Genomic DNA, 21,608 nt, shown 5'->3' with positions numbered 1-21,608 from the left:
TGCTGCAGTATAGTTATATAATGCTTGCCCTTTGTCATATTTAAGCATCTAAGACTCTGGGGCCTTTATTTGCTTGGTGTATTCCCCACACCTAAACCCCTGCAGATACCGTATGTTGAACTTTGTACCACAAGAGAACAGCATCGGTTGCCTTGATTCTGCCACAGGCAAACCTAACCACAAACTCTGGAGGTTCACGGGGATTGAATCAGATCAGTCCATGGTGGCCTCAAAACCCTAGCCCAGTGTTCTTCAACCCCAGTCTGTAGCCTGGCATCTGTTGTCAGGCTGGGAAGGGCTGGGCCAAGACCCTTTTATCAGGTCCCCATTCATTGGAGTAAAATGTTGATTGAGTCCTTACCATGCTGGATGCTGTAGGAGAGTCAAAGACAAATTAGACACTGTCTCTCAAGTGACCCTGTACCAGCATGACCTGAGTCAGATTAAGATGCCTCAGATAGCACCAAACAGCGGTATCTTTCTAACCTCTTCCTTTCAGTTCTCCAAGGCTATTGCTAGAACTGTATGAATCTTTTGATTTTTGAGAAAGAGTAAATATTCAGTACTTTGTCAGCCAGTTATCAAAAACTTATCTTGACACTGGGCACTAGATTCCTTCATTATTCAAACAAGATTAATACTCCAGGGAACTTTGTTTTTGTGTTGCTTTTAATCTATGCATATGTACATCTTCTTTCTACCTTCCTATGGCTATTGCATCCCATTTTAATAAGTAATGTTAGCTCATTCCACTCTCAAAATATGCCAGTTTGGACAGAAACCTGAATGGCCAGCCTCTTCACAATATTCTCCTTTACTTGCACAATGTCTCAAAGATGACCATCTTGCGTTCCAGATAGTGAAGTGCACAACTGAATATAGAGTAGTGTATTTCACCTCTTTTCTTACTTTACTTACTGTTAAGGAAATTAGAACTCTACTAGTTTAACCCTGTCTCAGGAGATACATAGAGTTATCACAGGAATATTTTCATTATTAACTTTACAAAATACTTAAGGAAGTGGATACTGGCAAATTGCTTTAATATAGTTTCTTTTGTTTCTACCCTAAGGCCAATATAAATTTTGGAAATCCCATGAAGGAGATGGTATTGAATAAGTAAACTTGAAGAGTTAAATTTGCACCAGTGAAGCAAACCAATAAGGCCCTATACTGTTGATTATTTGGGACATGCTGATTTGATTTTTATTCTTTCTGTCACTAATTTTCTGAGCCTGGGTTCTCTAGAAAAAATATTTTTAAAGCAAGTTTTTTTTTTTGTTTTGGCCATGTCGCATGGCGTATGGGATCTTAGTTCCCCGACCAGGGATCAAACCCATGCCCCCTGCATTGGGAGCACGGAGTCTTAAACACTGGACTGCCAGGGAAGTCCCTCGAGTTATTTTTAAAAATTAAAACTAGTAGCCATCTTTATTTGCCAAACCTTCTTTCTTTGCTGATGTGTCACCATCTCCTTACACTCCACTTGCACCTTTATGGTTTTCATTCATTCTTTTTGAACATATCAAAGTAGAGACATTAGCAGAAACTACAACCTTGCAAATGTCATGTTGATCAGTTGCTCTTACAATGTGTGCTGCATATGACGTCTCATATGTAGTGAGACTCGGCACAGTCTCAGTCGAGTTGGCTGAATTCCACCAAGTGAGAAGAGCGTAAGTGACAAAATATGTATTTGGGGTTAGATGACCACCAATATCTGATTGCATTCATATTTCCACATTCCTGTTAAGGGACTCTGAAATTTTATCCCTGTTGGCCCAGGGGATAGCCTTGTGCCCTTAACCCAGACTCCCAGAGGAGATGACCTTTTGGGCTCTAAATTAATACATAAAAAGATTATTGTTCAACATGAAATCTAAGATGCTTGTAAACCATAACATTTTTTACTTATTATAAGATAAACTTCAACACGAACAAAGAAACTGTGTCTGCATTATTCTAGTTGTGTGGAATAACCTATTTGCCAGGAAAATCATATGATGGGTAATTGCACACTAGTAACAAGGGGACCATGTACTGAGTGCCTTAGTTTGAATATGTACTTTAATAAGGTTTTGAGAGTAGAGTCTTATTACAAGATTGTTGTCTCTTTCCTACTGAATTTTTAGTAAAAGAAAATTCTCAGTAGGTCAGAGCTGACGGGCTTTGGTTATTATGTTGAGTTTGTTTGTTCTCACACTTCTCTCTAGCCATAGTTAAATTAAGACAGTGGAGGGAAGTTTCTGTAAAGAATGTGTGTGAGAAACTAAGTAAAAGTCCGTGTTAGGCTTAACAGTGACCCTGTTCTTCGCCCACAGACGGACAAGGTTGGGAAGGCTTTTAAGTACCTGGAAGCTGCCTTGTCCTTTATTGAGTGTGGCATTGCTATGGAATTGGAAAGCCCAGCGTCCAAGTCGGCTTGCTCCATCTATGCAGAAACCCTAGACCTCATCAAGTAAGTGCAGACTCATTTTGCCTTCCTTTTAAGTACTTCTCTGTCCTTACCTTTATTGCTTTAATCCATTTGAACTTTGGTCTGAAGACAGCTTAACAAAGGGGAGTCTTTAAAAAAGTTAGTGATCCAGAAACTTTTTTTTTTTTTTTTTTTGGTCATGAACTAAAAATGTATTCCAGACGAAGTGCTAGAGCAGAACAACTGGGTTGGGCTGCATCATTTTGCCAAGTGCACGGTGAAATGCCAAACCCTTCAGGGGGAGGGTTGGTTTTTCCAGTTTTACTCTCTTATCAGATGCCCTCTCATCTCAGCTGAAGCTCTCGTCTTTGTTTATTACCTGCATTTCAGGAGGGGACTCAGTAAGGATACAAGTCTACTTGGTTTCAAGCAGGTGGACAGGTCAGAGAAAAGGCATGTCCTCGCCTGATTTTCTGAATGGCCTGAATTGTTGCTCTAAAGCCTCATTTTTCTTCTGTGTTGCTGTCATGTCTTCACATCTTCAGGAAAAATCAATATAAAACCAAAACAAACATAATAAGATATCTTTGTGTCTGGGATTTTCTGACTGCCTTTTTTTAACCTGATGTACATTTGTATTTTCCTATAGATTCATAATGTCATTAAAATCCTTCTCGGATGCCACAACACAAACACAGGAGAAAATATTTGCTGTTTTATGGTGTGTATTTTTTTCTTTGTCTAAATAGTATTACATTTGCTTTTGCATATCTGTTTTCTTAAAGTGAAAATGATCATGAAAAGCAAATCACTACCAGAAAGGGTAGGATGTGTGGTCAAGGGGTTAATCCCACTGATGGTTAATTATTATTGAAATGGCATCTACTGCCATTTTACTGATGACTTTGGTCTTGTGACTTAAGTTATATCCTTGTATATTTGTGTTGTTTCACCAGTATTTACTTCTGACGCTAGTGTGAACAGTGCAGTGAGATTCTCGATATTCTTTCTCGCGTCGATGAGGAAAACCCAGTATGTTCATTAGGGTGAACATTAGGGAAAAGGTTAGGTGGCTTGCTCTCTGTAGTAGTGATACTCATGAATCGGAGCTAATGCTTCACTTCAACTTATGTTTATGTTCACAGCATGCGTTGCCAGTCCATTTTGAACATGGCTATGTTTCGTTGTAAAAAAGATATAGCAATAAAGTATTCCCGTACTCTTAATGAACACTTCTTCAAGACTTCTTCCAAAGTTGCCCAGGCACCTTCTCCATGCATCGCAAGGTAATGATCAGTCTAATTTAAGTAACTTCCAAAATTAAGTTCGTTCTTTCTTTACCTCTTGCTGTGACTTTGTTTTAAAAATTGTTTACATCCATGTGCTTATTTGCTTGTTCAACTGAAATCATTAGCACATTTATACCTTTTTGAGGAATAGTTAGAAATCAAGGTGTTTGCTGGTTGGGCAACATAAAAAGATAACTACATAGAATCTAGGGTCCAGATTTTAGAGCTTTGAGGATATTTAGATATGCCCAACGATGCAAAACAGGCAGAGCCAGCAGAACCAGAGCCAAGGTCCTTTCTCCTTCTATGCAGCACGTTGTCTTAGCGTTTCAGTAAACAAGAACTTTCCAAAACCAATTCCCTCCTACCTTCTCCAGGGTCTGTAACAGTGATATTAAGAATGAAAACAGCTATCTCTAGCTAAAATTTCCCCCCCATTTTGTGAACTGAAATTGCTCATCTGTTCCGTAAGCTGTCGAAAAACAGAGTCCTTGTGCGGGTGTTTTTAAGATGAAGATAGACTTTTCTTCCCTTTGGTACTTGCCTAGTATTTTTTTTTTTTTTTTTAATTTGGTCGTATTCCTTGAAAAGCTCCCAGTTCTGACGAGTTTTGCTATTTTAAGAACATCACCTAGAAGATTGCCCCATTTCCAGCACATTCAAAAGAAGAGATTCCCATATGGCCTCTCTTAAAAAAAGAAAGTCCTGATTGAGAAGCAACTTCTTTACCTCTGAAAATTTTCATGACTCCTACCTCTAAGATATTATTCTAAGTTAACAGGTTGTCAGTCACGTGATTTTAGATCACTCCTTCACCATCTGGCTAGCCACCTTCCTTGTACCAAACCTTGTTTTAGGCTCAGGGAAGCAGCAGTAAACAAAGCAGACAGGAATTGCCGCCCTCGGGGAGCTTCTGCTCTAGTTCTTCAAAGTGAACTTTCTGCTGGGGACGCTTAGGATCCATTAGAGTTCATGAAGCCCAAGGGCAGATGTAACTATGTGACGAGGCCACTGCTGCTGGCCCATCTTTCCATTTCATATCCATCACTTCTTAACGTCTGAGTGACTTCACATGTGTTTCTCGTTTGATCCGCATCAAGGCACTTGTGAGCGTGCAGGTGCAGGTGGGCAGTCACTAGGAGAACACAGAGCACGGTGTGAGTCCCCCTGATGCCCAGTCTCCTCGTGGGCTGCCCTCTGTTCAGTCAGTGATGGGCTCAGCAGGTGTTTATCCAGAGCACCTCCTGTGCTAAGGGCTAGAAGTGCAGAGATTAGGAAGAGATGGTTCCTGCCTTCGAGGTGCTTGTGAGGCAGGAAAAGGAATAGACAGAAAAGTATAATGAGGTATGATAAATGCAAAGAGACAAGTTCAAGTGGTGACAGAAAGGAAGCTGTGATGTATCCCCAGTGTCTGGAGGAGTGCTACCTGCAGAGTAGGAGCTCAGTGATGTTTATTGAGTGGATGAGAGAATGAATATATCGGAGATGAGGACCATCTTCTCAGGGGAAGTACTGTCTTCCTAGGAGAAGTTGGAATAGGGGTTGGGGAGAGAAGGGATTCCAGGCAAGGGAGTAAAATGTGTAAAGGGCCTGGGAGATACACTTGGAATACAGATTTGCCTACCTGATTCTATGTCCAGTGAAGAACACCTTACGTCTCTCCAGTTACTTTTTCCATTTGGAGGGCCCCATCCCACTGTGTTTTATGAAATAAATTTCCAGGATACTGAAGGTGAAGGGTGCCTCTCTGACCTTGTAGAAGTGATTTTAGAAGTGCTTGTCATTTTGGCAAGTACACACTGAAGCCTTGTGACTTGGACTGCAGTTCCAGAAACAGGAGATCTGTGATCTGGAAGTTCAGGTGATTAACCAGTTCTCTTTTCTTCCACCTTCCAGAAGCACAGGCACACCATCCCCCCTCTCTCCAATGCCATCTCCAGCCAGCTCCATAGGATCCCAGTCAGGCGCTGGCGGTGTGGGGAGCGGGGGCGTGCCCGCCACCATCAGCACCCCAGTCACCATCCAGAACATGACATCTTCCTATGTCACCATTACTTCCCATGTCCTTACTGCCTTTGATCTTTGGGAACAGGCTGAGGTCCTTACCAGGAAGAATAAAGGTAAATGGTTCTGTCGTGTTTATTACTGGGCCATGGGGATTGGGAGGGGAATAACATTGTATTTTCTGTTCAGTGTTTTGGCCTTTTTTTTTTTCTTTTTTAAAATTAAAATATAGTTGATTTACAATGTTGTGTTAATTTCTGCTGTACAGCAAAGTGATTCAGTTACACACATAAATACATTCTTTTTCATATTCTTTTCCATGATGGTTTATCACAGGATATTGAATATAGTTCCCTGTGCTGTACAGTAGGACCCTGTTGTGTATCCATTCTATATGTAATAGTTTGCATCTACTAACCCCAAACTCCCAGTCCATCCCTCTCCCACCTCCCCTACCCCTTGGCAACCACAAGTCTGTTTTGGTTTTGTAGATAGGTTCATTTGTTCCACATTTTAGATTCCACATATAAGTGATATCATACAGTGCTTGTCTTTCTCTGTCTGACCTTACTTCACTTAGTATGATAATTTCTAAGTCCATCCATGTTGCTGCAAATGGCATTATTTCATTCTTTTTCATGGCTGAATAGTATTCCATTATATATATGTATCACATCTTTATCCATTCACCTGTCAGTGGACATTTAGGTTGTTTCCATGTCGTGGCTATTGTGAATAGTGCTGCTGTGAACATAGGGGTGCATGTATCTTTTTGAGTTAAAGTTTTGTCCAGATATGTCCCCAGGAGTGGGATTGCTGGATCATATGGTAGTTCTATTTTTAGCTTTCTGAGGAACCTCCATACTGTTTTCCATAGTGGCTGCACCAACTCACATTCCCACCATCTGTTCAGTGTTTTGAAGAAAAGGAAGTGTGCAGCTGTTTACTCTTCTCACATTTTCTCCATGCTGTCACAGTTCTTTCTTGAGCTCTGTGGCATGGAGATAGATTTCTGTGACTAGATCTTAGCAAAATTAAATCAGAAGTGGCTTTAGCACCTTGCCCCTTCAGAAGTTTTGGTATCGTTATTTCACCCTGAACTGAAGTGCTAGCAAAAGGGCTAAGCAAATGCAGATGGAAAGTCATTGGCTGTCCCCAGGCACAACACATTTGAGATGGGAAGTAGCATAACCTAAAATACTGCATTTATTCTTCAACCCAGAAATGTAAAATGGATGGAGCACCTGATGGCTGAGGAAGAAAAAAGCAGCTGAAACTACGAACACACATTTGTTTCATAATCACTAACTTTAAGCTAGTAGTTCTCTAATTTACAGGTCTTCATAAGATGTACTGTTCAATGCTCAATTGTTATGTCATTCAAAGACATCAGGTTCATCTGTTTACCAAGCTAGAAACATAGTATGTAGTTTCACTTTTTTAAATGCAACATCTGTGCAGAAGTTTTTTTATCATTAACACTTGAAGTAATAAAATAGGCTTCATTTATTAATAAATGTTTCATTTGATTTATTTTTATATTATAGTTCCATTTGTGAGGCTTGTGACTTTTGTTTATCAGCTATAATTTCTACACTTGTAAGGCTTAAAAGGAAGCAAACAAGTTAAAAAAAAAAGAAAATTGCAAATAACATTAGTTTGGGTATCTTTGAAGTGCTGTTGAGTCTCATCTGGGAAGATTATGTAAATTGCATTCTCCTTGCTTATTATATGGGTAGAATGGGAAAAAAAGGAACACAAATTCTCATTAAATTCTGGGTATATTTCTGTTATGCGCTCTGAGGTGAATATGCCCTATTCTGTTTGGAAGAATGGCCTTTTAGTTATATAGCCGAAGACATTTAGTATTTTCTGGTGCCTTAAGATGTTATTGTACCATTTTGTAAAAGGAATATTATTATTACTTATTAAAATTGTTTGGTAACTATTTTTGACAAATTACCTTCTGAAGCAGCCACAACTTAGAAGGATAATGTCAAAACTAAGGTGATTTTTTTTTTAAAAAAAGACCCAGCCAAAATAAGGTGTGAATTTGTCATACTGTTAAATTGAAATTGGTAACAAAATGTATCCCCTTCCAGTTTACTTTTTTGGGTTTTAGAGTAATTGAAAATTTTATTTTATTATATTTAAAATAATTTCTAAGTGTGAGCAGCAAGACTGACTGTAGTTTCAGTTTTTATTTTCTGTGGACAGACTTGATAAACTGGAGACCCTGAAGCAGGATTACCCAAATTGTAGTGTCAGGATTTTAGCTGTACCAGAGGCCTTTATGTGCAACACATAATTTATATAAAGTTTTATATGTGCAAATTGGGTACATAAATAGTCTCTATTTTTCTAAGGGAATGCAATAAGTGTAGCATCGTGAATAAATACAACTTTCATAATCCTTAAAAAAATATTGCGTTTATTGCTTGTTTTCAGTATATGTTAAGAAAGATGGTTAGCAACAGTATAGGAAATATGGCTTAGTAAATATTCTTGGGTCTTGTTTGTGAAGAAGACCCTTGGAGAAATCCAAGGTTTAGGAGATGGTCAAGCACCTATTAGAGGAACTGCTTGGTGTCAGTGCTAGTGACCACTGAGCAAATGCTTATATGTAAATACCAGATTAAAGCCTTGACATGCTCTTTCCTGGCTATAGGGAAGAAGTCGGCCAGCTGGCTGTGGCCACTTACTTTCCTCACAGCCTCTTCAAACCTTGTTTTCTTTCTTAGCAAACTAATGGTGCTTTTTTTTTTTTTTTAACATGTTGAGTATTTTTATTTGTTTATTTTCATTCATGTGTCCATTGATCCAAAAGTATAAATTGAGTATTTTCCACTGTCAGCCACTGTGTCAGGCATTATGGAGTCAACTCTGAAACAAGCTTAGTTCCTCCCTTTTTAGACTAGTGGAGGGATGTGGAGAGTTAGCAAACCATTACAGTAGATTGTGAAGTTTTTTTTCTTTTTTTGCTCTGCTAGATGACGTACAGAATACTGTGGGGATGTAGTTTCTGGAGCCTTGCCTTTTTATGTTTTCACGTTTATTTTGTGTGTGCACGTGTGTTTACATGTTGGGCTTGCTTTGTTTGCAGAATTCTTTGCTCAGCTTGGCACAGGTGTGTGCGCCCTGGCCCTTGACAGCAGTCTGATGGACCTGGTGCGCTATACAAGACAGGGCTTTCAGCGGCTGAAACAAGTAACCAAAACACCTTAATGGAGGCCCAGGTTGAACTTTTTCCAGGCCTTGGGAACTTTTTTGCACGTTGGAAGCCTCAAAACAGTCCAGACATTTGTCTGATCAGGATACCAAACTTGAGAAGAGAAGCACCATGAGATGGCCAGGACATTTGTTCACTGAAACTCAAGAACTATGGAATCATTGGTTGGACAGGATGTTTTTGTAGAAGCAGAAATGAGGAGGCTGGCCTCAGAGATGATCTTGCCTTTCCTTCCTAAAGGACAGAAGTGCAATGTAGCCTGAGTGGGCGTATGAATGGTCTAGAAACATTTCCGTCTTTTTTTAACCAGCAGGATGCAAATGAAATGAGGAGGAGCAATTTCAACTCTGAAAGCAAATTCACATCATCTCAGTAGCCACATTAGTTCATTCCTAGAAGGAATTTTTTTTTTTTAAACAGTGAATTGTGGTGTAGGGTTTTGTGGGTGATTTTTTTTTTTTCTTTTAAGTTTTGGGGGAAATATTTGTTTAATAAATTCTAATGGTCATCTATAAAACATAAGTTGTGAAGGACTCCACTGTACCCCACTTTCTGCCATTGAACAGTGGCTTTGATAATACCAGGTATTGTCCTAATTTATAAAATTGAAGGCAACCCACCCCCCGACCCCCCCATTGCCTGGATACTGCACGTTCAACCCAGCTCTGATTTCTCCGTTACTGTGCTGGAAGGCGGCCCCGTCGGGCTGGGGGAGAGAGGAGCTACAGCGCACAGGGGAGCTGTCTCCATCCCCATCCGCATCCCCATCTCCATGTACCACGGAGGACTGGGCGCTGCCGTTCCCACCCCCTGCTCCAGAGAAAGGCAGTCACATTGACTGTACTCTGCATTTTCTACTTTGGGGAAGAAGGAAACCAACATTTATCCATGACCAGATGGTTGAAGTGCTTTTTAATTTTTGTTTAAGTAGAGCTGGAATTTGAGGTGCTGATCTGTGGTCTACAGTTATGTGGTAACTCACGTTGTCTACCAACTCAGAGTTTTGTCAGCGAACAAAGAAAAATGAAATCTACTTCTTAGAGAGGCTATATTTTTCTGCTACAAATTACTTTATATTTATAGCAAAACTAGACTTTGAGAGCCCTTGATTGTCTAGGGGAAATTAACTCCCTGAGAGGCTGTGGAGATTTGGGGTGGTTTATTAGACTTTCAAAAAAAAAAAGTCACCACATGCCTTCAGTCCAGAGTGTTCTCAATCAACTAGATGTGATTAGATTGAAGAGGAGGAACTGTGGCCTACCCATAAGTTGTTATTGCCAGATTCTATACATTAAACCAAGTTTATTTTGAATGACTTAAAGTGGGGGGGAAAAAACCCAAACAAACAGAATTCCCACATATCCATAAGCACAGATTTTTTTCATTGAAACTTTGAGGGTTATTATTGGAAGCATTATTTTGAGTGCAGTGTTTTTAGAAGCCAATTCTTTTTATCCCTTTTAGAAGTAGAATTTGCACATCTCTTACAATTGAGGAGTGAGTGTTAACGCTACAACTGGTTTATTTTTCTGCCTTCATCCCATTCCGCCCCCTACGTGTTGTTTCCTACCAAGCATGTTTGACATTGTCATGTTTATTAGTGAAGAAGGGAGTACCATCTTTATTTGTGATGAAGAGGTCTAAGGTCCATATGATGAATGTAAGAACTTTCTTGGTAATTGGTAACTATATAAAAGGGATGTGTAGCGGATGGGAGTGATGCTTATTTTTCACAGTATGAATTGTTTGTGTGAAGCTGTTCCTTCAGTGTCTTACAGTATCTAGCCTGTTCTTTGGTTATCACTAGCTAGGACAGAGGTCTGTTACTTCATGTTTAGGTTAAAGCGAGAGCATTACAACAGTAGTGTAATACCTGAGCATAAGAACTTGATGTGCGATCTTGATGGACTGATTTCATTTACTGATGTTCTAAAGCAGAGCCATGGTCCTTTTTAAACTACTTGTTTAAAAAGCAGACTGTTGTTAAATGAACAGTAATTGCCTGGTAGGTTGTCTGCTTGTGGCATTGTGGGTCCATCTCTTCTGTGTAGGAGACAGGACACCAGAGTGTGTTCTTCAGGACAGGTTCTGATCCATGCACACCGTGCTGAGTGCGTGTGTCTTCTCAGGAGCCACAGTGTCCCCCTGACTGAAGACATTTCCAAGTCAGTTTCTCAGCCATTTCTAAAAGAGGTAATTGCTTTTTCAGTGGCCTTATTCTTTGTGTGTGTGTGTGTGTGTGTGTTTTTTCCCTGACCTTTATATTAAGATTTTATTTGTCCCTTAAAAAACTAATGAGTTTGCAGAGATCAGTTTGTACTATTTTGATCATGGAATATTTGTGATTCTTACTGCAAAATGCATTTTACCTAAAAGAATTCTTAATGGCTACTTTTAAAGTAGAGTATGTAAAAGGGTAGTGGCTGATGAATCCTTAATGTTCATAAGGTCTTTTCGCTGTTACAGTTGTATATAGAAATCTAAAGGATTTTAAAATCATTTGCACTTTTCCACTGCATGCTTAAATTCCCAAAGGCAAAATTTGTACTGAGGTAGATAATTGAAAGGACTAGATTATAAAATCAAGCCTTTGAATATGTGAAGTTCTTACAACAACCGTAATAGTACACACTTCACAGACAAATATAAAACATCTTGAGTAAAAATGGAGTGTAAAAAACTTGCCTTTGGCACTACAGTTTCATGTGTGTGTGTGTGTGTCTATCTTTACTAGGAAATGGAAGAACACTGTTTTACTTTAAAAAATGTTGAATGTTTCTGTCCTTCCTGGAGGTAATTAAAATGTGAATCACTGAATTTAAGATTTTAGCTAGACTAAGGGCCCTGATAAACAATGATAAAACACTTCACTGAAATTTACCAAATTACACTGGGTTAAGAATGTGAAAACGTCCGCCATATGCCAGCTGTGGTAGAAGAGCAGGAGGGTCCAGCTGGCATATTATCAGGACCAGAACTACAACAGGAGAATGACTTAGCTGATGCTATGATTTAATCACAATACTGAATGGGAAAAGCATCTGATTTTTTTTTTTTTTTGAACAAAAGGACCTTTATTTTATAATCTGTTTTGACCAAAATGTTTAGCTATTTCCCCTAGACAAATTGGACCACACTTATCTCCCTTGTTCTATATCCTTTAATTCCCGATTTCAGGATGTTTAGAAGCTAACAAACTACCCCTTTCTGGCTGAAAACTTGCCTTAATTGGTACCTTAAATATTAACGTTAGTAGGATCAGGAGCTTACTATTTTTTTTTTATGATTCCTGTTCAGTAATTTTTAGAAGCAAAAACAAACCATTGTGCCCTCCAAAATGAATAAAACTCTTATCTCTGATATATGAAAGGAAATGTGTGTGTACATAGACACACACACACACACACACACACACAAAGAGGCTGGCTGAATTGGATATATTTATTGTGCCTTTGTTGACCACACCTAATTTTGGAATAATGCTGTATTCATTTTGTCATGGCTTTCTGAGATGTTAGGTGGGTCTTGCACCTTTTTCTCTTCTGCTTCATGAAGTTTGAGGTGTATTTGTGCATCTTTAGGTAAATGAATCAAATAAGGCTTGATTCCCTACCTCCCACACAGATTCTACTTTTTCTTAAGGATTTGTTTGCCCAGACACTATGCAAAATCTGTGAAAAACTTTGCCACCTCATCTCCTACACTCTTTACCACTGATGAGCAGTATTTAAATCTTGCTAGAATATTTGGCCTTCTTTTAGAAACACAGATGTAGAGATTTCCTCATTGTGGTTGTGGTGGGGTGTCAGGATTATAGCGGTACTTGGTCCCTTTCTCTCTTGCTCTAGTGGTTGCCTCTTGTTTTTGGTCCTACTTAGAATTTGTGGATGCAGATTTTTTTCCTATACTTTTGTCATTTTGTTTGTGGGAGGCGGAGTGGCAGAATAACAAACATGGTGTTGGGGATTTTCCTTCAAACATTGCAAGTGGTATTTCTACCATATACACCTCAAATATCCAATCCAGTTGTGTCAGTCACCGAAAATCCGAGAACGAATTGTGACCACTGGCCATGCTCTTTAGTTCGTATTTACGAGGCGTTGACAAGCACCCATCTACCACTTCTCTTAAGGTAGCTGTAAATTTCCTGTTGTCCTGGGGAAAGCCACTCTATTCTGTTCGCGGTGTGTTGGATATCAACAGGTACCGTGCTGGGTAGAGAAGTGCCTGTATTTCTCTATCCAAGACAGCAGGAAGGAAACTTACAGCTCCCTGGGAGCCTAGATATTACTGTATCGACCTGGAAGGACAGAGAAATAAGACCACTGACAGCGAGGCTGGCCGAGCTGCACTGGTCAGACCAGGCAGTGGCTGACCTAAGGAAGATAACTTGCTTTGCTTACAAGTAGATGTTTAAGTGATGCTGAATACAGGCAGTATTAACTTTTGTTAATTAACTTTTGTTTAAGAACAAAAGGCAGTACTCGCCTTTTGTTCAGGCCATCAACATGTATTGTTAAAATTACTGCACATCCCCTCCTCAGATACCAAGTATACACTGTTCATGTTGGTGTGTGTGTTTATACACGTGTGTCCCAAATCTTGTGTTGGTTTTTTTTTTTTTTTTTTCTTCTCCTGAATGTGATCATGTTTTGGATGATACCTGAGCAGGGTTGCCTTTTTTTATTTATTACCATTATATATTATATTATATTATATATTTTTTGCTTTCTTATAACTTTAGAGGAAAGTCAAATCTTGGTATTATTAAAATTGTTTAAAAAAGAATAAATCGTCCAGTTGATAAATGAAGATCACTGGTCTGTCTCTAAAATAATATGAATTTTTCTTTAATTACTGTGTAATAACGTGCCAGCTATCTAGTCCACACAATGGTTTTGTAGGTAGGATAGGGAAGCAGTGATGCGCTCAGTGGGAAGATGTGCAGCACAGACAAGGGGGACTCCACGTGTTTTATCTACTTCAGCAATGGAACTGAAACTTGGGGCTTTTGTGAATAAAATTTAGCTGCCTTGTACAGTCCTTTGAAAGAGACATACGTGATCTGTGAGAATTATAGTTTTCTTTTTTTAGAAGAAAAATTTGCAAAAGATCTTTCCAAAGATACCGTGCCACAGATCTTTTGTTTATTGTTCTCTGTAATAAGGATTAATTGCTGTTTAAAAAAACCATGTAATTGACTTGTTCGTCTTCAGATTCTTTACTTTTCACAAGAGGATGGAGCTGTAAAAAAAAAAAAAAAAATTAATAAAAATTTAGAGAAATCATTGGCGTTGAATCCATGCTTTCACTTTGCTTGAATAAAGTAATTCCTAAAATTGCTATATGTAGTTACCACGTACAGCCAAGGAGAGTCTCACATGGAATAATTTGCCCTTATTCACAGTATGTATTTATTGTTGAAGTGGGAAAGGGGCAGGCAGAGGGTAGCTCATCTTTCTGTTCGCTTTATTTTCAAGATCTCAGTCACTGCACTGGTGGTGCAGTGGTTAAGAATCCGCTTGCCAATGCAGGGGACACGGGTTCGAGCCCTGGTCCAGAGAGATCTCACATGCCACCGAGCAACTAAGCCCGTGCGGCACAACTGCTGAGCCTGTGCTCTAGAGCCCGTGAGCCACGACTATGGAAGCCCACGTGCCTGGAGCCTGTGCTCCGCAGTGAGAGAAGCCACTGCAATGAGAAGCCCGTGCACTGCAATGGAGAGTAGCCCCCGCTCTCTGCAACTAAAAGCCGGCACGCAGCAACGAAGACCCAATGCAGCCATAAATAAATAATTAAAAAAAAAGAAAAGACCTCAATCACAAATTAGCCTAATACCACCAGTGTTGCTTATCTTAACATCAACTGCCAGGTGCAACAGTGACCAAATTTGCCTATTTTCAATTTGTTTGCTGGGTATGGGGAGACATATTTGTAGAAGGTTGGTATGGGAAGAAATCTAAAGTCCATCTGGTTTCTCTTCCCTTTGCCACTCCAAAAGAAATGATACTCTAGGTGCTGAAAGATGACTTCCTAAATTTGAATCCTGGCTCTCTGGTTTGCTGTGTGACCATGGGCAAGTTACTTAACCTCTCTGGGTTTCTTTTCTCATAAACTTAGTTATGGCTTTGGTGTCTACCTAGTAAGGGGCTGAGGATCACATTAGATGGTGTACAGAGTGTGCTTAGCATTGGTGCCTCTGCCATAAACACTCAAGACTGGTGGCCTTTTTAGACTTCCTCCCTCCCCTCACTGCACCGCAATATCCCAACAGGTGACCCTCCAGTCTTTGACTGAACACTGATAAAGATCTTGCTACCCACCTCTTCCTCTTTGATTCTTTTTTTCTTCCTTACGTTAGGTTGACCTCTACTTATATCAGTCCTAATGAACAAACAGGGACCCACCTTTGGCAAGCTCACAGTAGAGTTGACAAGCCAGCAATAACTGTGGTGAGCATGCAATGGCAAGTGCGGGAAAGGGAAAGTTTTAGTCCCGCTTCAGACTAAAGGGAAGACTGAGGGAAGAGCTCTCACTTGAACTAGGCCTTAAAACATGGGTCATAAAACCTCTTCTGGGTTTTCATTTTTTTCACAAAAACTTCCCATTGTCACATCTTGTCTCATACATTTTCAGTAGTAGTTGTCCACTGCATGGTTGTACCAGTTTATTTAACCAACCCCCTTGTTAAACATTGAGACTGTCTCTAATTTGGGGATAGTATGAAGAATGCTCCCATGGCCATCCCTGAAGCAAACTAGTTCGGCAGATTCAACAGTATTTCACCATATTTTCTTTATGTAAATGTATGTGTGTGTATATTTATGCTTCACCCCTAAAGACTTCAGCATGCATTTCCTAGGACATTTTCCAGCAGGATCACAATACAATTATATCAGCTAAGAAAATTTCTCAACATCTGATATTCAGTTCATATTCAAATTTCTGTAATTGTCCCCCAGAGGTCTTACAGCTTTTTTTTTTTTTCCTTTTTTTTTTTTTTGAGCCAGGACTCAAGTTTCAGGCATTGCATTTGGTTGTCATGTCTCTCTGTTAATCCAGAACAAAAAAAACACACCTTTTTAATACAAGGTCCTACATCTTGGCACTGTTTTTCCCTAAGAGTCAGTTAATTCATATCTGTATCTCCTATATAGATTTCCTATAAACTGAGTGAGGTTTATTTTATTTTAAATATTTTTTTGATGTGGACCATTTTTAAAGTCTTTATTGAATTTGTTACAATATTGCTTCTGTTGTATGTTTTGGGTTTATTGGCTGCGAGGCATGTGGGATCTTAGCTCCCCAACCAGGGATCGAACCCGCACCCCCTGCATTGGAAGGCGAAGTCTTAACCACTGGACCGCCAGGGAAGTCCCTGGGTTAGGTGTAGAAGCTTGATTGTATTTGGCAAGAATCTTTCACAGGTGGTGCTGTGTATTTCATGTTGCATCACATCAGGAGACACCTAAAATCATCCTGTTAGTGATGCTTACTTTGAGTCTTTGGTGAGGATATGATCACCAAAACTCTTACAAATATGGGCTTTGCCCTGTGGCAACCACGTTTCACTTAGTGATTTTAGCATGCATTAATAATCCGGTCCTTTACCAATCATGGGTATTATGTTTGGAAAACACAAAAAGGAAAAAAAATCACCCAATTTGATAGGTGGGAGACTGTCTTCTGATGTTTTCATTTACATTTTCATTCTTATGGTACTATGTTTTTTGTTACATATGAAGTTGCCATTTGTAGTGCATAGGTTACAGGACCAATACTCTAGACCCAATTCAAGAGCCTAACTGGGTAGATGTGGGGAAAGTTTTCACTTAAATCATATGGAATGAGTTCTCCACTAGGAAGAGTTCTGTTAATGAAGGAAGAGGATGCTGAGCAGTGAAAAAAAATAACAAATTATCCCTGCAGGCTATTCATCTTTCCCTTTTGATTTATATATTCAGGATATTAACCTCTTATTATGTTGTAAATATTTCTCTCCAAATTATCTTTTGCTTTTCAGTTTTTATTATGACACATTTTAACAAAGTTTGTTTAGTTTTTTAAGTAGGCTGACTTCTACCAATGTCATTGCATTCCGGTATCTCAAGGTATGTAAGAGCTGTCTCCCAGACACTGGGAGACAATTTTACTACTGCTGGATTACCGCAGCACCTCTAAGGTAAGACACAAACTTTTCTCTGTGCGTCTGTCCCCTAAGTATTTAGGCACTTTTGACGCCTTAATTATTTAAAGGGATATTTGTTTACTATTTGCCATAGTTCTTGGGAATAATATAAATTGTCACAATCCAGGCCGCTTTAAATTAGGACACCTAGGAGGTGTTCAAAACCCTTCAATCCATTCCAAACAGCTTTGAAGTCCAGTGGGTCTTTACCAGAATATAATCGGAGGTTTATCTGCTGTTACTTGGTTGTGATTAGATAACTGTACCCGTCTAGCCTGTTTTGTCTTAGAGCAGGATTCTTTCAGTGTTTGTGGTTTCTCCACAGACCACACTCAGCTGAAAGCCAAGACTGTAGTGAGACAGCAAGGCTCTGGTAATAAAGACCTGTGCCCTTCCAGCAGACTGGAGGGCGGGCCTTGAAATACTTTCTAAACAGACAATTCTATTTTAGCTTGAAAAGACCATGTGCCTGCTCTGGATAAGTGCTTTACATCATTCTTCTCTATTACTGGGGCCCAGTCCTAACATCTCATTTACCTTATTGCACATGTAGGAGGGCAGAAACAATTATGGGTTTGCATCTCTCCCCTGCTAAATTATCATCTAAACAACACACACATACATTTCTACATATATACACACTATTATTGGAAAACCAATTGAACTCAATTGCATGGGCTTTAGAAAAATGTCTTCAGTTAACTATTCAACTCCCTGCTTTCCCATCTTTGTTCTGCAGTCTTTGAAGAAACTCCTCCTCCTGCAGGTAGGACTTGGTATACAAGATCGTAACCGAGGACTTTACAAGCATCTCAAGGGAGTAAGTGATCTGGTAGAGTGGTTTCGCAGAGGTCCCCAAGCCTACATCTACATAAGTATCATTTTGGAATTAAAAAAAATTTTTTTCAAAGTGATTTACAAATAGTCTAGTTTTAAAAAAATCAAATGACACAAAAACATATAGAGCAAAAAGTGTAAGAGCAAGTCTGCTTCATCCCTTCCTCCCCAGAGTAAACAACCATTAAGTTTGGTGCATCTTTCCAGAACTTTTGTGCACTTACACATTATTTTTAAACATAAATTTGGATGTATTATATTCTGACTTTCTCCCTGCTTTATATTTCTTTTTTTTTTTAATTTATTTTTGGCTGCGTTGGGTCTTCATTGCTGCGTGTGGGCTTTCTCTAGTTGCGGCGAGCTGGGGCTGCTCTTCGTTGGGTTGCGTGGGCTTCTCATTGTGGTGGCTTCTCTTGTGGCGGAGCACGGGCTCTAGGTGCGTGGGTTTCAGTAGTTACAGCACTTGGGCTCAGTAGTTGGGGCTCGCAGGCTCTAGAGTGCAGGCTCAGTAGCTGTGGCGCACAGGCTTAGTTGCTCCGCGGCATGCGGGATCTTCCCGGACCAGGGATCAAACCTGTGTCCCCTGCATTGGCAGGCGGATTCTTAACCACTGCGTCACCAGGGAAGTCCCTATATGTCTTCTATGTTAATCATTTTGGCTGTAAAATATTGTGTAACTAAAGACATATCACCATTTATTTAAACATTCTCCCATTATGCACGCAAGCTGCCCCTGGCCCAATTATTCTGCTCTTGCAAACAATGCTGTGCTGAGGATTCTTGGTACACACATTGTCTTGCATTCCTACAAGTGTTATTACAGGAAAAATTTCTGGAAGGGGGATTTCTGGGTCAAACAATAAACCAATTTAAACAATTTTTTTGTCACCAAACCACTTCTCCCAAAAAAGCTCTTATACCAACTGTGGATGAGCTTAACATTCTTGCCAGCTTTGCTTGCAAAATGAAAAAGTTTTTTTTTTTTTTTTTTTTTGCCCGCACCTCGCAGCTTGCGGGATCTTAGTTCCCTGACCGGGGATTGAACCCTTGCCCTCGGCAGTGAAAGTGTGGAGTCCTAACCACTGGACCGCCAGGGAATTCCTGCAAAAAGTCTTATACTACCTCAATTTGCATTTCTCTGACAACTGAAGTTAACCATTTTGCCACAGATTTATTTGGCCACTTGGCATTTGATTCTGTAGAATGCCTTTTCCTATACTTAGCTCATTTCTGTGAGATTATCTTTTGCTTTTAATTTGTAAATTAAGAAACTTGGACTAGGTTGATGATCGCACGACCCTTCCCAAGTTCGTTCCGTTGAGAACAAGCATCACGAGCTGCTTAGAGCATTTCCCATTTTTTCCAACGTTGGAGGGAGGCCATGCTCAATCCCTGAGTGAAACTCCATTCACATCACTGACATGGGTCCTCAGGATTTGAAGCTCCATTAATCCTTAAAACTTACTTCTTGGTCCAAGCAAATGACATTTGTCCTGGATAAATTAGAAGCTGTAAAATATTGGAAAGTTTTGAAAACCCACTGGATGTACAGAATGAATTTCACCATAGGTTTCTCTCTGGCCCATGGATCTCATCTAAACTTTGATTGTACAGTCCTGAGCCTTACTTGACTAGTCCTATTAATTTTCTATTTGCTTATTTTAAATGAAGGTAAAAAGCAAGGGAAGACAAGGCTTCCCTGGTGGCACAGTGGTTAATCCGCCTGCCAATGCAGGGGACACGGGTTCGAGCCCTGGTCCGGGAAGATCCCACATACCACAGAGCAACTAAGCCCGTGCGCCACAACTACTTAGCCTGCGCTCTAGAGCCCGTGAGCCACAACTACTGAGCCCACAAGCTGCAACTACTGAAGCCTGCGCGCCTAGAGCCTGTGCTCTGCAACAAGAGAAGCCACCGCACTGCAACGAAGAGTAGCCCCCGCTCGCCGCAACTAGAGAAAGCCCGCGCGCAGCAACGAAGACCCAACGCAGCCAAAAATAAATAAATTATTTTTTAAAAAAAAGCAAGGGAAGACTGACTTTTCATCCCTGTGAGAGTCACTCCATCCGTTCAATAGTTTGACTGCTCTGTGCAAAGTGACATGCTTCAGGAGGTATGTTGGCATAAAGCGTAAGTAAGGGTGCCCAGCTTCTGAACTGCATGTCTCTTCTCCATGCAAGTGACAGGTGACTTCAGATCTGGTATTTTCCCATTCAAACAGCCACTGTCCCTGCCTTCAGTGGCCCTCTCTAACCTAGATGCTATTCTAAAGCCACCATTGTGGCTATACTGTTCAGACTGAGTTATTTCAAGCTTGACAGCATGGCATAAGCCAGCTTATCCGTTAGAGGACAACACTCCTCTTATGTTTCATGATACATTCGCATCCCTTTAGCACAACAGACCTAGAAAGTGAAAATATGAAGTGGAGAGGAACGTGTGTTAAGCTACATGTGCTGTGTACTTTCCATAGTTTGTATTTTTAAAATCACCTTTCAAATTAGTCATTATCATGCTTTGCAGAACTGGATGGGCAAGGATACACACACCCTACTTACTTTATGATAGTTTTTCTGGGGAGAGTTAAACAATTCTGTTCATATAAATCACCAGACTTGGTTCCAAAACACAAAGACTGAGGATAAAAATTTGTTAAATAACAGTATCTCTGTAAGTCATTTTGTTTTGGCAATGATGACATTGGATTAATCAAAATCTCCACATATTAATCCTTTGAAAAACAATATTCGTTATAGCAACATTTTTAAAGTTCTAATGCATGTTTAAAATTATTTTAATCCCAATATATCAATTTCCCTCCTATCCAGTGCTTATCATGAAATTGAATAAACTATGTATCTCCTATCCTATATCTTATACCCCTTTAGCCACCCCAATTGATAACATAATTCCATTTACTATAGAGTACAATTACTGTGTACCAAAATGTCACTCACAGATGCATAGTCTGGCCTCTACTCTTGCCTCCATTTGACTGAAGCAGCAAATCAGCCATGAGCAGGCCCATCCATCATGCTTTCTACTATTTTGTATTCAGGCATCTGTGTGTGTGTGCTATGTATGTATACACATATATATGATCATTTTACAGACCTGTCAGGAGAGCAAAATGCATTGTTAGGTAAATGCATTGTGCTAAGGCATAAGAGGTTAGGGAAATTTCACATACGTACATTCTCTCCACTTAAAAAAACATGATATCCTGTTGCATTAAAGCAAAACTTGTAAGTTCTTACTTTAAACCATTAAATGTTTAGTTCTACTACCCTAATTTCCTGAAGCCACATCTTTATTTACTTACCATCCCTTAAGTTAGTCCCTGGCTAGTTTCCTTCCTTAAGCTCAATTTCTTCACTGCTTTTAATGTGCATGGTGCTCTCATTTCAGCAGAGCCCCAGGAGCCTAGGGGCAGCTGAGACCCATTCTTCTAAAATTTTACAACTCTCTACAGGCATATTTACAAAGTGTTACCTGAAAATACCAAGGAGCCACCAGACATTCCATTTGTGTGCAATTCATTAAAAGGAATTTATATTCATTCCACTAGTAAGAATTATTTACTCTTCTGGCTCTGGTTTGAAAGGATGTGGTAAGTTTGAGTCAACAAAACTGTTTCTGGCCTTT

At 39.7% G+C, this 21,608-nt stretch overlaps 1 protein-coding gene across 8 annotated transcripts in view; it reads left to right on the top strand.

Moving 5' to 3' along the window:
- AFF1 (ALF transcription elongation factor 1) overlaps window positions 1-14,208 on the top strand; it is a 205,323-nt gene extending 191,115 nt beyond the window's left edge. For all 8 annotated transcript variants that reach the window (XM_059922667.1, XM_059922672.1, XM_059922666.1 and 5 more), the window contains 5 exons: window positions 2,322-2,458; window positions 3,066-3,137; window positions 3,562-3,702; window positions 5,602-5,825; window positions 8,813-14,208. In XM_059922667.1, coding sequence (XP_059778650.1) covers window positions 2,322-2,458; window positions 3,066-3,137; window positions 3,562-3,702; window positions 5,602-5,825; window positions 8,813-8,934 — 696 coding nt within the window. In that variant the 3' untranslated portion in view covers window positions 8,935-14,208. The remainder of the gene's footprint in view (window positions 1-2,321; window positions 2,459-3,065; window positions 3,138-3,561; window positions 3,703-5,601; window positions 5,826-8,812) is intronic.
- The last annotated feature ends 7,400 nt before the right edge of the window (window positions 14,209-21,608 follow it).

The sequence above is a fragment of the Balaenoptera ricei genome, chromosome 5 (assembly GCF_028023285.1).
Source record: "Balaenoptera ricei isolate mBalRic1 chromosome 5, mBalRic1.hap2, whole genome shotgun sequence".
NCBI classification, from domain to species: domain Eukaryota; kingdom Metazoa; phylum Chordata; class Mammalia; order Artiodactyla; family Balaenopteridae; genus Balaenoptera; species Balaenoptera ricei.
The sequence above is the reverse complement of the archived record's forward strand: the minus strand, read 5'-3'. Positions and strand labels throughout refer to the sequence as shown.